This window comes from Crinia signifera, chromosome 5, assembly GCF_055691185.1.
Source record: "Crinia signifera chromosome 5, ASM5569118v1, whole genome shotgun sequence".
Classification (NCBI taxonomy): Eukaryota; Metazoa; Chordata; class Amphibia; order Anura; family Myobatrachidae; genus Crinia; species Crinia signifera.
This window is the reverse complement of record NC_139221.1, coordinates 157,520,208-157,537,333: the sequence shown is the minus strand read 5'-3', so window position 1 is coordinate 157,537,333 and position 17,126 is coordinate 157,520,208. Positions and strand designations below refer to the sequence as shown.

The 17,126-nt window shown below is 39.3% G+C and overlaps 1 protein-coding gene across 2 annotated transcripts in view; it reads right to left on the bottom strand.

The window, feature by feature from the left end:
- The window catches only part of NR4A3 (nuclear receptor subfamily 4 group A member 3), a 53,297-nt gene that overhangs the window by 18,262 nt on the left and 17,909 nt on the right, over window positions 1-17,126 (bottom strand). For both annotated transcript variants that reach the window (XM_083188165.1, XM_083188166.1), the window contains exons 3-6: window positions 15,726-16,567; window positions 10,442-10,571; window positions 10,011-10,183; window positions 483-685 (exon numbers count right to left, since the gene is read on the bottom strand). In XM_083188165.1, the coding sequence (XP_083044291.1) occupies window positions 483-685; window positions 10,011-10,183; window positions 10,442-10,571; window positions 15,726-16,565 (1,346 nt within the window). In that variant the 5' untranslated portion in view covers window positions 16,566-16,567. The remainder of the gene's footprint in view (window positions 1-482; window positions 686-10,010; window positions 10,184-10,441; window positions 10,572-15,725; window positions 16,568-17,126) is intronic.

Sequence of the window (17,126 nt, the reverse complement as noted above, 5' to 3'; positions counted from 1 at the left end):
CTGATTTTACTGCAAAGCGTTCGTAATTTGAAACACTCACGATCAGATGCGTGCTCTTTTGCTACATATTCTGATCTTAAGGGGCAAACACACAGGGCGATTTCAGTCCCTTTTCTAAGCGATCTGATTAGATCACTTAGATAGGGGCCTTTCAGGATTTTGCTTTGGGAATGGGAAGAACTGGACAGGAAGATACAAGGCAAAACAACTGCAAGTTCAACACATTTGTAGGAACTTTGCAGGTAGAAACTTCTAGAACATCATGCTATTTCCATAGTAGAAAGAATGCTATGTGTGTTCAGCAGTTATATCTGCAACAGGTGGTGTAAAAGATCACAAGAAAAAGCATGAGATAAAAGCTGCAAGTTTACATTTACTGTACCAATTTACACTTTGTCATTAGCATTTTGTACGAACATGCATGAAAAAAAAATATAATGTTTTGTTTCATTCAAATAAATAATTCTGAAGAGGTAGCTTACCTGATTGAAAGCCTTAATACAAAAAGGTCAAGAAAAGTTGTTTCAATCAATAATGTCTGATCATCTTTTTGAAGTTCTGCAAATCCAGGAAGATTTTCAGCCCATTTTTTTGAGATTTCAATGGAGATAGTAAGAAGACTGTAGAATTGTTGAATACATTCCGTATCTGTGCCTGCAGCAGCCTGGTCTGTATCAGCAGAGTACTATGTAAAAAAAACATAAACAATTCCAAATTTGTTATTTGCATTATTATTGACTTTCATGTTTAGAAACTGGCTATGTTAATATTTCATAAACTACATTCATAGGAAAATGAAATGTAGATACAACTCAAAAAAAAATATTTTAGATATGGACTATTGGATGTTAAAGGTTAACTACAACAGTTACTTTCAGAAAAAATCTTGTATAATATCATAAAGACATTAGTGCGTAACAGGTTTAATTTGACCTCAATCCCACTTAAAAGTGAACATAAAATGGCAATTGGTCCCTAGGCTAAATGTGAGTCAGTATGCAGCACAGCAACTTTACTGAAAGTGGATATGGCGCGTGGACACAACAGGACTCTTGCTCTTTCCATGCTTTATTCATTTTCACAGTCCTTTGACAATTCGACCCCTGACAATAAGAATCTGTGTTACTTATTGTATAGTCTCTTTGCTTTCTGTCCACTGCATGGTGAGCAAAAACGAGGTCAACTGCAGGGTTAATGACAGCGAGATTTGGAAATAAAACTGAGTGATTATGTAACTGGACAGGAAGGCTCCTTTTTTTTGTAAAGAATTATTGTCACTGTTCTGAAAATACTGAAGTGGAAAATCTATAGTTTCTAATGTAACTTCTGAATTTGAAAAAAAATATTTTTGAACTGTATTTTATAATAGATTAACAATTACATAATAACAATATTGGCTTCATGAGTTTTAACTGTTGAAATCATCCCAAAAAAATTCCAACCACACAAGTGGACAAGTTGCACATACAGTACTGTATCAAACAATCAAGTTGTGAATATTATTGTAGAGAAAGTACAGAATAAATGATAGCATCTCACTGGTTGATAAATGCTGATAAACCTAATTATAAACCTATTCTGTTATTCCAACAAAGATATGAATATGAGTTTAATTTAAGAAAGTCCAGCTCAAATGCAATTCTGTGACAATGGATTTGCAGATAAAAAGTGTGTTAAATTTTATACACTGTGAGTTGCAGGCTCTGTGGTTCTGCACATATTTTAAAGTGGCAAAAACAACCTAGTATTGCAGTGTAAAAATGATTGCCGCTTTCAAAATACTGGCAGACTAGCACAAAACTCACAGCCTATTCAATTTCACATGTGGAATCATCTGAGGAAGGTACTAGGTGGATCAGGACATACCGTATATACTCGAGTATAAGTTGACCCGAATATAAGCCGAGGCACCTAATTTTACAACAAAAAACTGGGAAAACTTATTGACTCAAGTGGGACCCGCACTCGAGTGTATAAGCTGAGGGGAGCTTTTTCAGCATAAAAATGTTCTGAAAAAGTAGGCTTATACTCGAGTATATATGGTACATATACTGTATGTTTCATGGAACAAGATTATTTCACAGAGTTAAAGAAGCTATTGACCATTTAGGGAGGCATTATTAGAAAGTACTTAAATTGTCAAAAATATCTCTTTCTTTACTTTCAATGACATGTTCAGCACCCATCAACTTTAAATTCAAGCCACTTATATGAGAAAGGTGCAAGCTACCATTGCCATGGTCTTTCAATGGCTGCAATGTCACTGCATCCCTTGTGGCCCACATTCAGCCTAAATTTAATCAGAAGTGCTCACAGCCCTATGGGTCTAATGGCAAATGCATAAAATGGTTTATAACATAGGTGCAATGTACCACACGTCACATACCTGCACTGATGTAAAGGTGCATACACATGGTGCAATGTGTACTTTCGATAATGATTATATAGTTAAAATCGTAAGAAAAGTTACTACAGTACATATCACACACTTTCTATACAACTTTTGATGGTGATGTATGGCCCTGTGGGGTCGGTATCGCAAGTAAAAATAGACTGTGTGCTCACAGGACAATTTTGACTATTTTGTATGCAATCTAGCGGTCTAGTATAATCAAAATCGTTCTCGGTCAAATTCACACAGAAATATAGTCAAATCAGTGGTTGTGGGCTCCTGTGAGTTCAAGGGAAATCGCATAGTCAAAATTGTCCATAGCTAAAATCGCACCATGTGTATGCATCTTTAGACTGTGTGCGCGTGACCATCTACAATTATAAATCTTATACATTTGGATAGATGGTACTGTTGCATTATATCCAAATACTCTGGCTATATCTATACAAAAGATTTGTTGATAACCCTCGCATGAGCCATCTTTTTGAAAATATCTAAAAGATGGCTTCCAGCAGCATGTATGGTCATCTCTACTGCACGGGAGGTGTGGGCCAACAGCAAAAAGACCCCCATACATTTTTACAGATCTGCTGTGACATGCACCAGGTGAAAATGCATATCGACTGTTTTAAGCATAATGCATGCACATGGGTGCAAGTCTACAGAAAATTAGACGTAATAAATTGAATAAAAGCTCTTTACGCTGATCTGGAAGAATTCATCATGCCCAAAAAAACGTTCCAGGAATGAATAAACTCAGACGAAGCTGTTCACTACACAGGCGCAACTGGATAAAATGCCTCCTTTTAATTTAGCCAACAAACAATTTCGGCATCAATAGGATGTAAAAAGTGCAGACTCATACCTATTTTCAGTGCAATTCAAATCCGATGTGTGCCCCTGCCGGTCGTTTGCAGGATTGAAGATTTACCTGCTACACTTAAGATTTGGCATCTAAATTGGGTTGGGTACCGGCCGTGTGCAGTTCGTGTACTCCAATCCATTGTATGACAATCGTAAGATTTCAAGAAAATAGTTTCACAATAGCGCGATCATGGTCGTTCTTGTGTGTACCCTACATAAGCCATGGTTTGTGGTGGGCACTCAAAAATTGCAGAAAACTATTAGTATCTACCTTTTTCAACTTGTTTGTGACAAGAGACTCACCCTCAGAGGAGATAATAGGGGAAATTTACTAAGATGGGAATAAGACTTCACATGTGATGTTGCTATGGGCAACCAATCAGAATCTACTTCTTATTTATTTGGCACCCTCTAGAAGATAGTAGACATGATCTGATTGGTTGCCCATAGCAACATCACCTAGGGTCCATGGCCGTTCCTAACACCTGTAAATAAAACTGGTGCTCAAAATGAACATAACTGTGAGTAAAAATTAGCACAATGGATGATAATAGAAACTATTTTAGGCCCACTGAAATATCCATTTAATTTTGTAAATAATATTTAGCTGCACCTACCCCCTTTTAATGGCGTATATGCATGTACATTGCCTGAACATCGAGTGTTAAAATGCATATCCAGGTTTCCATTTCAAATCATTATTTATGCTCAGTAGATGTGAAGTGCCAAGTATATGTGATTTAAGTTTTATTACGTGTTTTTGCAGAAAATAATCAATAAACTGTGACAATTTAAAAGTGAGTGACCCCATATCAGAAATGATTGGACATCTAAGGGGTGAAGTGAGTGATTTGTGTATTTTAGGGATGTATTAAAAGATTGGAGAGACTTGATAATTAATAAATAAAATGCTAATTCATCTTGGTGATAATCTCTCCTCTGAGGGTGTGGTCCAACAAGGATGAGACCTGTGATTTCTAGGATAAAAACTGGATTTTTTCCCTAATTAAGCGCCTTTTGTTCTCTGTGAGATTACTCTGATTAACATCATAGATCTTTTTATAAGAAGAAGTGGGGAGACATGATTATCTTCCAACATTTCTTCTAGTGTGGGTATAGAGTCCATGTCTAATGAATCAATCACAATAGGACATTGATCTTTTTCTTAAAAAATGTTATCCAACGACTTGGTATGATTTGGAGATTGTAGCGAATGGTGCACCTCCTTTCTGAGAGAACGGACATAAACCGGAATGTAGTATAAGATACTTTTCTGAGATCATACAAAATTCTACCAATATGCAACATGATCTGTAACTGTGGCCCTTATTCTGATCGGTGCGGCCGGATCCGATTATGCGGCCAGGACCGTGCGTGCGAAACCCCGCCTTCCGTACGGATCGCTCACTCCGTCCGTATGCGGTAAGAAGCTGGCCGAACGGACCGCACGTGTATTTTTCATGGAATACGCCTCCTCCATCTCAGGGAACCTCCCCCATCATTCGATGGTCGCAGTTCATCGACTGCAGGACCGAATGGTCCACCAGCTCCCGCAACCTCAGACCACACGGACATATTTCCGTGCAAAAGCAGGAATCTGGGCGGGCAGCTGACATCCGGCGATGTCATATGTCCGCCCCCTACACGTGCGTCACGGCCGCATTACCATGCGTACGCCCAGCGTTTGCATGGGAACGCCCATGAAACGCGGGGCGTATGCATATGGTAATGAGCCCAAATAGCCCTTCACGCCCCTCTTCACCCCCTGTTCGGAGTGTTCACATTTCATGCAGGATTTGGCCGTACGCCCCGCTCGCACATGCGCAGAGACGCCTCTGCACATGCGCAGACACAAAACATCGGCGGCCCGAACGCACGCGGATATTACCGCACCAACCAGAATAAGGGCCTGTGTGCCAAGATATGAATGTTTTGTGACACTAAATTCACATTGAAATGTAATATTTATTGCATGTTACATTGTTCTATGCATTGAACCAATAAAAATGTTTATTAAAAAAAAAAAATGTTATCCACAAAATAGCATTTTGTACAAAGGGTACAAACAAATTAGTTTAATTCCACAAAGTCAAATACAGGAACCTATTCCCAGGAGCATTGGAGGACCTCCTAGCCTTGCTTGCCAGATTGAACCAGACCAGTAAACCACATGCTCTCCCATCTAATTGTGACACTTTGCACAGCCCTTGCTTTGGATTTGGGACACCACACTGGATTCTTCCACATCATCGTGAGGCTACCATCTTCTCCCCTGGAGCTAAATCCTCCGCCGGTAAACACCAACCTGCCAGACAGAAGTCAATAAGTGTCTACACCACACCGAATTCTTCCGCATCATCGTGAGGCTACCATCTGCTCCCCCAGAACTACTCTGGCTGATAACACCAATCAGCCAGACAAAAGTTCATAAGTGGTGATGTATACACACTGAAGTGGATGTTCTAATATAATTGGACAGAACTGTGTGGTTATATATGTTGGTTCTTAAGGACTAGGAAACACTGGCCAATCACAATTTAAAACTACTATACCCTCCATGTGCTCCTTTTTTATGTATTTTATGTATTCCACTTTTTTATTGTCTATGAAATTCATATTATTAAACTAGAAAGTTTCTTGTTAATCGCTCCTACTGGTTAAAAATAGTTTTAGTGCTACTTTCCTTTTTTTCCAATGGTTGTATCTATTGTTGTGGGACCTGACCTTCTCTTGAGTAGCTGCTTGAGAACACTCTTCCTTCTTAGGCACCTGATTTTACCCTTGGTAATCTTGGTAATCTATTATACAACCAATGGAGTGTATGTGACATTTTCCTCTCTAGCGACATAGGTTTCTCTCTCTGCCCCTTGTCTCTCCTGCTCCATTAACACAGAAACTACATTTTTCAAAACCTTATGTAATATTACATTTTCGATGGTATATTTGGAGTCTATGCACAAAATTACATGGAAATATTTTATATATATGACTGACGATAGTGCCAATAAAACAGAGCACTGAAACGTTGAAACTGACGACATTGTAGTGTCGATTATTGCTACATTTATTTCCTGAGTGCCGCTCCACAGTCTCCTGTATTCCTGCTTTACCTACAAAGCTGAGAAGGCACCAGGGCAAGTTACCTGGCTATCAGCACAGAGTGCCGGTCCATCTGCTGATATGTATATATATATATATATATATATATATATGTATATATATATTCTTGCACTTTGCCGGCACTCCATGAAGTGATAAATCCAACTTAGTGGGTGCACACTTTCAGAACTAATACAACTCCTCCAGAAGAAAGGCACTCCACACAGGTAAATCCACAAAAAGCTGTATTGAGGTTACGTCATAAAGCCAAGTACTTTCGGAGCCTCCGCTCCGTCCTCAGGGCATGAACCACCGCCAAACAGCGTAATACACACAGTGTCTCCCCCTATACATCTATATATATATTTATATATATATTTAGCTCTCCATGCACTGAGAATTTTCTCATTGAATACTGCCCTAAGAAGAGAGTAGCAGAGATAGCTCAGAGAGCAGGACAGACATCAATAGAAAAATATACCAGATTTGAATGTGATTTTGTTAAGGCCTCAATTACAATCAATAACAGTGGGTTTTTTTTTTTTTCTCATTGTCAGCAGAGAATACATTGTTTCACCCTGGTTACATGAATCAATTACAAATATACTGATCCCCTAGTTGTAAAGTTCGTAAGTACATAACAAACGCGTGAAGGCTTGCAGGTTCCCACATTTCATTTTGAAAATATTTCATAGGGCAGGAAGTAATCATTTTGAAAATCTAGGAGTATTTTCATAAATGCCACAGGAAGAGATAGGAATTTGCAACATCCTTCTCCAGGCTAGGGAGGCTTTGTAAAAATTGTATTAGGTCCTGTTTGCTTTCCTTAATCTCTACTTGCTCAGTGTTGTAGAATTATGGTACAGTATCAGAAGAGTCTAAGGCCTGTGAAACTGTAATCATTTTATTGTATGTGAAGCAACTATTCCGGTTAGTTTTGAGACAGCGTCTAATGATTTTTTTTGGTACTTCTTTACTTTCACGGCGCCAGCATGGCGCCGCGCGTACTTCCGGGTTACGCTCGCCACTAACTAAGTAAAATAAACTAAGTTAACGCCATGCCAACATGGATAGTTCATACCTCCACTATCCATGTTGGCATGGAGTTGATTTTAATTAGCGTGGCGAGCGTAGCGAGCCACCGAGCCCGCAGCGTGGGCGAGCGAAGCGAGCCCAGCAAGTGAAAGTACAGAAGTACCTTTTTTTTTAACTAGAGACCCCTGTAAAAGTAATACGTTTCAAAATGGGAAACCCAGAATTAGCCTCATTAGGCAGCTTTGACAATACATATGTCATAACAAATGAGGTAAGGCTGGCAGTCAAATGAACAGAGCTAAGAACAATATTAGTATTAGGCAGGTTTAAATTAAGAGTGTATATTACATGCATACATCCAACCAGCACTGTTCACAGGAAGTGTCAGATGTATTGAGCTTCAAAAAGTGATAAAATGGACAGTGATAAATAACCAGCCAATCAGCTCATCAGATGATGTAACATGTGCAGAGAGAGTTAGATTTGGGTGTTATCTTGTTTCTGTGCAGGGTAAATACTGGCTACTGTATTTTTACACTGCATTATAGATATCAGTTTGAAGTTCAAACTCCACCCAAATCTAACTCTCTCTCTCTCTCTGCATGTGTTACATCTGCCCCACCAGCAGTGCTCATGGTTTTGTCCATTAACAAGAGAATTTGCTTTTGCAAGTGAACCAGAATCAGGACCATACATTTCATTTTGTACCCAAATATAAGCATTTTGCAAGGATACTATACCTTCATTTAATAATTTTGAGTAATACTGGAAATAATTTATCTTTACTGAATTATTTATGTATGTTAAGATGGATGCATTGTCTGAACACAAAAAAAGCCTTTAATTTTTTATTTAAATGGTAACATTAAATGTGAGGGGTAACATGAATTATAGGTATGTGCATAGGCGAATCTAGAATTATTGTAATGGGTGGTCCCAGATCTAGTCATAATAGCAGGGGGACCTTTGCGCGGCGTAGCCACGTGGCAAAAGGGGCGTGGCCTCATGGGAAGGAGGCGTGGCATCACAAAAAGGGGTGTGGTATTACACTTTAGACCATACACAGTAATGCCCATTACACATTTTAGCAAACTCCGTTATACCCATTACACATAAAGCCACACGCCGTAATGCCAATTACACATAAGGCCACACACCATAATGCCCATTACACATTGTGCCACACATCATGATGCCCATTACATACTATATAACAAATCGTAATGCCCATTACATATTTGCCACATAAGTGCTGCTTACCTATGTGCTAATTTCTAGGGGGTTCTTGCTTGATGGCACCATAGTACCCATTAAACATGATGCCGCACACCATAGTACCCATTACACATGATGCCGCACACCATAGTACCCATTACACATGATACCGCACACTATGGTACCCATTACACATGATGCCGCGTACCATAGTACCCATTACACATGATGCTGCACACATAATGTCCCTTACACATGATGCTGCACACATAATGCCCCTTACACATGATGCTACACATATAATGCTCCTTACACATGATGCTGCACACCGTAATGCCCCTTACACATTAAGCCACACATTATGCGTAATGCCCCCACATACCGCCACTTGTAGAGCCCCTTAAGCAATGCCCCCAAAAGTGCCACTTACTGTAAATTTTTATATGAGCCTTCGCTGCTGCTGCAGGGAGAGATGGAGAGCGGTGCAGCTGCTTCTATGGGGAGAGGAGCAGAGCGCAGCGCAGAGCACGCTCCCACTCCCCTCCTGGTGTCCCCTCTAGCCGAGTGGACATTTGAAATATTGTGCGCACTGTTGTTGTGCGTGATGTCGGGGGAGCACGCCAGGCGCCGGGACCACATGATTAAAGGGGGAGCGGGCTGAGGTGAAAGCGGGGAGAAGAATTGGACCGGAAGCTGCAGGGGTGACAGTCATTGACAGCTGAGGCAGAGAGATGGGGGCTGCCCGGATGTATTTAGAGGACTGCAGGTCATGGCTGTTTGAAATAATACCCCTTTCACAACAGAAAATGCAGGGATTTACCCGGGAATATGGTCCCAGGATCATGCAGGGACATTTCTAGGCTGACCCCTTATACATCAGCCTAGTCCCTGCATTTTCTGGTGTGAGGGGGAGAGACAACCACTCCCCTCTCCCTACCACCCTTTCGGAACCAACTGACCCATTTACATGAGACCAGTATCATATTGAAGAAATTTTGAGTTGGCTTCGAATGATTTTGGTCCCGTTAAACTGGGCTGTTTGGTTCCAAAAAAAAACGGTTTAACCTCAATATCCCTGGAACCAATTAACCCATATGGATCCAGCCTGGTATCAGATTGAAGGCCCAGCGATTTGGGTTCGGCTGAGATCAACCTTGACCTTCAGTGATGCCGAAGGGGGAACTGGCCGCCGTTGAACTGGGTGGGGGTCGGAATTAGCGGGTCCCATGTTATCCTATAGGGAAATGGGTGGTCCGGTGCACCCCCGGACCACCCCCTAGATTCGCCTATGGGTATGTGGCTCCTTTAAATAATATAAATTATTCTTTTTCTTATTCTGTCATGTGTTTCACATGTTATCTAAAGTATGTATGATAAGAATTAATTATACAGTCAATGATCTTACTGTAGAGTAGTCGAGGTCCCTGGGTGTAGAGTCTACTAGCGCTTGGACCAGAGCATCTAACATGCTGATTGGAGGAGTTGACAAAGTCGGCTGAGATGATTCTTGATGAGAGGGGCTCTTTGGTTTTGAAGGCAGTCTTCCTCTTCTTCCTTTAAGACTATCTGTTCTTACCACTATTTAAAAATGATACCACAATCAAATACATTTGCTATAACAAAAACATAACTTGTAGATTTTAAAAATACTTATTATTAAGGTTTTTATCATTGCAGGACTATTATATGACATATATTAATTTTTAAAAATCCCCCACTCAAAAAATCTTCTTTCATTACACTGCAAGTTCAGTATTTAAGCATTTTTATACAATAAGTGTATATGCTTATTAATTCTACCAAATTTACTGACTAATGCATTCACAAAACTCTTACCTTCTTTCACCATGCCAACACTAAGACATTTCTGAAATCTGCAATACTGACAACGATTCCTTCGTCTTTTGTCCACAGGACAGGATTTACTTGCCAAGCAAACATATTTGGCATGTTTCTGTACTGTTCTCTACGAAATATATAGAATACTAATTGAAGCAAAAGCAAGAGACGCTGATAAAACAAGGCATGCAATTTACCATTCAATAAGCAAACAATGCAATTTGTATTATTAGATAAAATTAATTTCCTAACACAGTAGCCTGCAGGAAAATAAAATGTATTAGAGCTTGCTGCTGTCATTGAAATTATCAACAATGAGTTTGAGAAAAGTCATTGCAACAACAAATTTAAATTGTAAAATTGCATCTGAAATTACCATTGTCATTACATTATACCATTTCGAATTCTCATCTTACAAACTTTTCCCTTGGGGTTTATTTCGTGGGTCTGGTATGTTTATGTCTGAGTACAAGGGTGTTTTTATTACAATTTATTTCATGTTATTTGTCATATTTTTACAACAATTCAATATAAACAAGTGTAAATTTACCTTGGTTAGCATATTTTGCATGCTAAAACTAAGTTTCTACATAGCTAGTTAAATAGATTTGTTAAATTATAAAATGTGATTTTGAAAAATAAAAAGCTAAAAAGTATAACACTGCACTATATAAAATAATACATTTATTGCTTTAATGCTTTAGTATGTTTCATCTATTTGTTAAAAGCTGAAAGGTTTTTATCCTGGTAGCCTGTATACTGTTGTAGGGTGTACATATGGTTCGATGTAGTCTTTTTTCTCTATGATTTTGCATTTATAAGCAAAATTGAATCAAAATCTAACACTTTTGATTTGTTCCCGATGCGCGGCCCCGTAGCATTGGAAACAAATAGAAAAATAGACTGTGCAGGCAAGATTATATAGTACAGATCTGTACTATATAGTCATAAATCGAATAGGTACACCGCGCTGTGTGATTCGATCCTGATCGAACCGGGATTGATTAGAAAAGGAATCGCACCATGTGTACACCCATTTAATCCCTCATTTACATTTCACACAAGTATTGAAATAGAATATCTAAATAGCAGCAAATCGTGATCTGAAGAATAGCAATCTTAATAGATATATTGAGGTCTTTCTGCAAACAACTGTATTGTGCACAAGCATGTGTTTACTACAGTGGGAGTGTACCGGAATATTTCTGAGTTCTGCCTCTGTCTAGTCATTACACCAGACAGAGTTAACGACAGACTTGATTTAGACATACAGTACTGTAAATTACATAACGAAAACAACTGGTAAAATCAGACGCAGTAACAAGACAACATATACACCCTCCCAATGACCGCCACATTTTCTGCCTTACTGTACATGCCTGAACAGCTAGAACTTGTCCAATCTGGCTCTTTTGTTGACCAAATGGTCATTATTCTTATTGTTCAGTGCTTGTACTGAATGGCAAACCCATGTACTGTATGAATGGCTTTAGGGTAATATACCTATTCTACTACACAAACACAGTTTAAATAAATTATCGCAAAATGCAAATTAATTTATAAGTGAACACATCCCCTAGTTAGGTACACCCCAGGTCACTCACTGTAAATTACCCAAACATGGAGAAACTTTCTATAAGGACAAGTGGAGAAGTTGCCCATAACAACTAAACATCTATCTGTTTGACAAATATCAATTGTGTGTTGTGACTAATTATAAGTGGTTTTGGGGAGAGAGAGCGGGATGGAGAGAGAGAGAGAAATGCCTTACTGTACTATTGAACAATCAGCTTTAGTGCTGCCCGGCTACTCATCGGCGCATCCCCTTCCCTTCTCATCTCCCTCCCCCGGCTGTGTGACAGTCTATGATGTCACGCTGGTTTCCGGGGGCAGGGCCAGGTTGCCAGGGGTCAGGGTCGGGCAGCGGCTGATACACAGTTCAGCGGTGCTGCCCGGATCTGGGGATACAGTGGTGGGTTTTTTGATAGGGAGCCCTCCCCAGAAAATACTCGCCCAGTGGGGAGCGCACCCTAAAATAAACCCCACCACTGAAGGGGTTAACTAAGAGGCCTATTCATTCACAATGCTAGTTTCCGATGTTTTAGGTAACAGGCTAATTTTTTACTAGGGGCCCCTAATATTTATTAATAATTAATAATTAATTAATTAATTAATACTAACTTCAGACGGTGCAGATTACTAGAGCTCTGACATAGATGGTAATATAAAGATGTATGGGCATGGTGCTCGAGACAGAGGGATGGCACTAGGGAGATGTAGGAGTATGGCATGTCCCCAGGATGTTTGAAATGCCTCAAAACTGCTTTTTATGTGCATTGTTTGGTTAAACCTACAGTATGCAGGTATAATTTTATACCTAAGCAAACAAGTGGCTTCTACATGCTCTCCAGTAGCATAACAATAGCTCCGCACACTCCGCAGTGGCTTCGTGGCACTTGGTAAATGTGGGCACCAAGTGTCTGCGGGGGCTATTGTTTCTCCATTCAGGGGATCTGCAGATCATCCTGTCTGTGGTCCTGTTCCTGCACTGTTCCTGTCGCATTGCCATTAAAAATGCCCCACACAAAATGGCTACCCCCTCACAACAGATAGTTCTTCAGGATGCTAGAGGAGACAGATGCATCCTAAACAACTTCATTTTTATATATTATATTTTATTTTTTATTTTTATTTATTTATATTTATTTAAAAAAAAAATTTCACCTTAATTATATTTTTCATATTTATTCTGATCATCATTTTCTTCGGTCTTCTTGCATACTCTTTTAAGTTTAAATTTATGAACTCCATGGCTCCAGCAAGTACACTTTGTTTTATTAACAAGAATTCTTATAAGTGGCTTTTTCAAGATAATCTCTCTTTACTTTGAATGTTTACTATTACTATATATGAATGAATAGCGCCATCCACAAGATGGCGGGCGGTGTACAAATATTGTGCTTTAGATCTTGTTGAAAAATCATCTGCCATCCACAAAATGGGCAACAGAACAACACTGGCTGCTTACATGTCCTCTATGCTGGTATTAGCCAACTCCAAGATGGCGGGCGCAATGTCCAGACTTGCTTCTGCTATCCAGGCTACAGACTATGCCAAACACGGAAGTGCAAATGACGCACTTCCGTTTTTCTATATCACAACAGCGCTGATCTTGCAGAAATTAAGAGCTATTCTAAATGCATATATGTACTGTTTTTTTATGGAAATGCTAGCGCCAATCTTCCCATACAAAATATGTGATTTATAAATGTTTACAAAACGTAGAAAGAACCTTTTACTATATCTGCTCATTAGACTTCCGGGTCATGAGACCTTACAGGATCACATGACATACACACTTTTAGAGATATTTCAGTGTATTCTGTAGGTTTAAAACATCATTTTAGATATTCAAAAGTGGGATTGCCTTCTATATAAATACACAATGATTATATGTATATGTGATTCTTATTTTTATTATTATTTTGATGTGCATTTCTTGACATACAATGAGGTCACTTGCTGCTCACCTGTTACCACCTACCCAATCAAATAGGGTATACATTTTGGCCTAATCAGACCTACCAACATACACTGCTCCTGAGGAAGGTACCAGTTAGGTGCTGAAACACGTTGAGCCATTCTCCATCCAAGCTCCGGACCAGCCTCCATCTACAACACAGGACCCTGCCGTCTCCACCTTTTGCCAAGCAAAGTGCCATTTGCCTACTGTGGACTATCTCAGACGGACTGCCTTCCATTTACCAGGGTAACCCATCCATCAAGCTGGGTAATATTCCGGATCTTTATTTTTTTCATCAACCCCCCCCCCCAATCCACTGTGATATCTCATTTGTCTCATCATTGAGATTAACTTTCTCTACCCCTAATTATTGGAGATCCCAAGGGCCTCCTTGGAGACCACTTATATAATGGAGACTTCTCCTTTCCTTCCACTATGCAGGAATAATTGGTTGCAACCTTGACCCCTATACTCATTTTCGTACAAAATTTTATTTTTATTTTTATGTTTTATTTTCATATTTTATTGTTTTTATCTTGTAAAAATATTTGTATACAATAAATTTTTGAATTTACATTGTGATTCTCTCAGTGAAACCCAGCGCTGCTCAAACCCCCTTGTTCCACTTTTTGCTTCATTTGAGGGTTCCCACAATTCCCTCCTGAGCAGCAGCTAAAGACAGTGCTTTCAGATACGTAACGCCTCCAGTTTTTCAATAGCATCCTAAACAACTGTCTGCTGTGCTGCAGCGGCCATTTTGCAAGGGACTTTTTCATTGCAGTAGCAATATGAGCATCGGAACTGCAGACAGGAAGATCTGCAGGTCCTGGTTCTGGAGTGGCAGATGGAGTGGTACGGGGAAGGAGTGGAGGGCACCGAAATTTTAGTGGCAGCGGGGTGCTTCATTTTTTGTTACACCACTGATGCTCTTCTATATGCATACTAAATACCCGCATAAGGCAATGTCTGCCCTGGAAGCTTTTGTTTTCTACAAAGCTGATTGCAGAGAAAATGCCATATAGGTAAGAACAGACTCTCAAGAACAGGGATACACAGGTCGCAACGTATAAAAAAAGATAACAAACATTGAGCTCCCAAGTGACAAAAATGTCTCTAAGGGGACCCCATCAAAAAAAGAGTTGTTGCGAAAAAAATAACTAACATTGATAACACAGGACATATGTTGTTGCATTCTCAGCTGGTGGCAGGAGTGTTAAAAATACATCAAGACCAGGGGTTGCCAACACCAGTCCTCGAGCGCTACCAACAATTAATGTTTTCCAGGTCTCCTTTAGAGAATCACAAGTGAAGTAATTAGCTCCACCTGTGGATCTTTTATAATGTGCCAGGGAGCATTGAATACATTTCACCTAGCATTTGCTAGGTGGTCTGAAAAACATGAACTGTTGTTAGCTCTCAAGGACTGGAGTTGGCTACCCCTGATCTAGAATGTATTTCACAATATCATAGTCCCTAAAGCTTCTGGTTTATGTGGTGACCTGTAGCTGTTCAATTCAAATTTCCATATACCAACCACAGTTAAGATTTGATTTAAATGTATCAGCAAGTCTGATAACACATTACATAAATTGTTGATTGCATAATACTTAAGTTCAGTTTAATACAAAAATACAATATATATGTCATGCTCTCTCTCTCTCTCTCTCTCTCTCTCTCTCTCTCTATATATATATATATATATATATATATATATATATATATATATATATATATAACAAGATAATGTGATGAACTTACCTTAAAGAAGCCTTTACATCCTTCACATGTCCTAACCCCATAGTGTTGGCATGCTGCGTTATCTCCACACACTGCACAAGTTCCCTCACCAGTTGAAGAACTTCTGCTGGGCGGTGATGGAATTCTGCTCTCACCTACCATGCTAATAGCTGGGACACTTGCAAGTGGGGAATAGACTAGATTTGACACTTTTGCTCTTGGTAGATTGAATGCCAAGGACTCCATCGATAATGGTGATGAGTCTCCTTGAGGGCCTACTGGTATATTATGAGAAGAATCGTAGCACACCTGGGGATTAGGCATTGGGGTGTGTGGAGGAGAATTCTTAAAGTGAAAAATTGGAAACCTTGGAGTAACAGTCCTACTTGAAGAATCCATCAAATGACTGGGAGTCACACATGAGTGTGTACCTGACAAGGTGTGAGGCTCTTCCCAATGTGGTGACTGGTGAGTGGAAAATCCAGATGTAGATAAAGTTGATGTAGGAGATGATTTAAAAAACATTGAAGTGCTTGGTATAGCATCTTCTCTTTGCGGAGGAATTGGACTTTGGTAGCTGACCAATTGAGGGTTTTCCATCTTTATCAGTGGTCTGTGTCCTGATGTTTGCATTTGGTACAAGCAGGATGGCTTCAGTTCATAGCTTCCTGAATATCCCTCAATGAAAGTACTAAAACTTGGCAAAGACGTGGTGGCTGCAGCAGTGATTTCTGTGCTGCTTAATTCTGTGTTACATTTTGTACTTGTAGTGCTCATCATTTCTGTACTGAATTCGTGACCATAAAGTTGTGTGATGTAGGCTGAACCGGGCGGCATGGGATTATATTGTACGCAGGGCATTTCTGTAAATACATTACAACATTTTAAAGCAACTAGAAAATAAACTTTATATATACATACTGTATATGTACATTCACAAAAAAATAACCATGGTGCTAGAAATATCTAATAATTAAATGTACTATTTAAAAAAAAAAATGTCTGCCAATGTATAAGATTGACCATCCAGCAGAACCTACAATATAATCTAAAATACAGATGTAATCTGAAATAAAAAAAGCACAAAACAAAAGGTGCCTCCTAATGGAATATTATCATCAACACAACAAATGTTTCTTATTGTAACTTCCAAAGTGATATTTGTGTGTCATCTGAGAACCAAAGACTGATAGATACTGAAACATATGGCAAATCTTCCAAGTGCACAGTAGCCACCCAATGTTTAATCTGGATGTAGAAACTCAACTAGGGACAAACATTCCAAAACATTTTGGCAATAAAAGTGTAGCATCTACACCAAATAATTTTAGTAAAAAAATCGATAAGTAGTACACATAGGCCGGTATTCATCTGAGGTAATTATCTTGCCATGGGCTAATCAGATAAATCATTGTGTGCCGT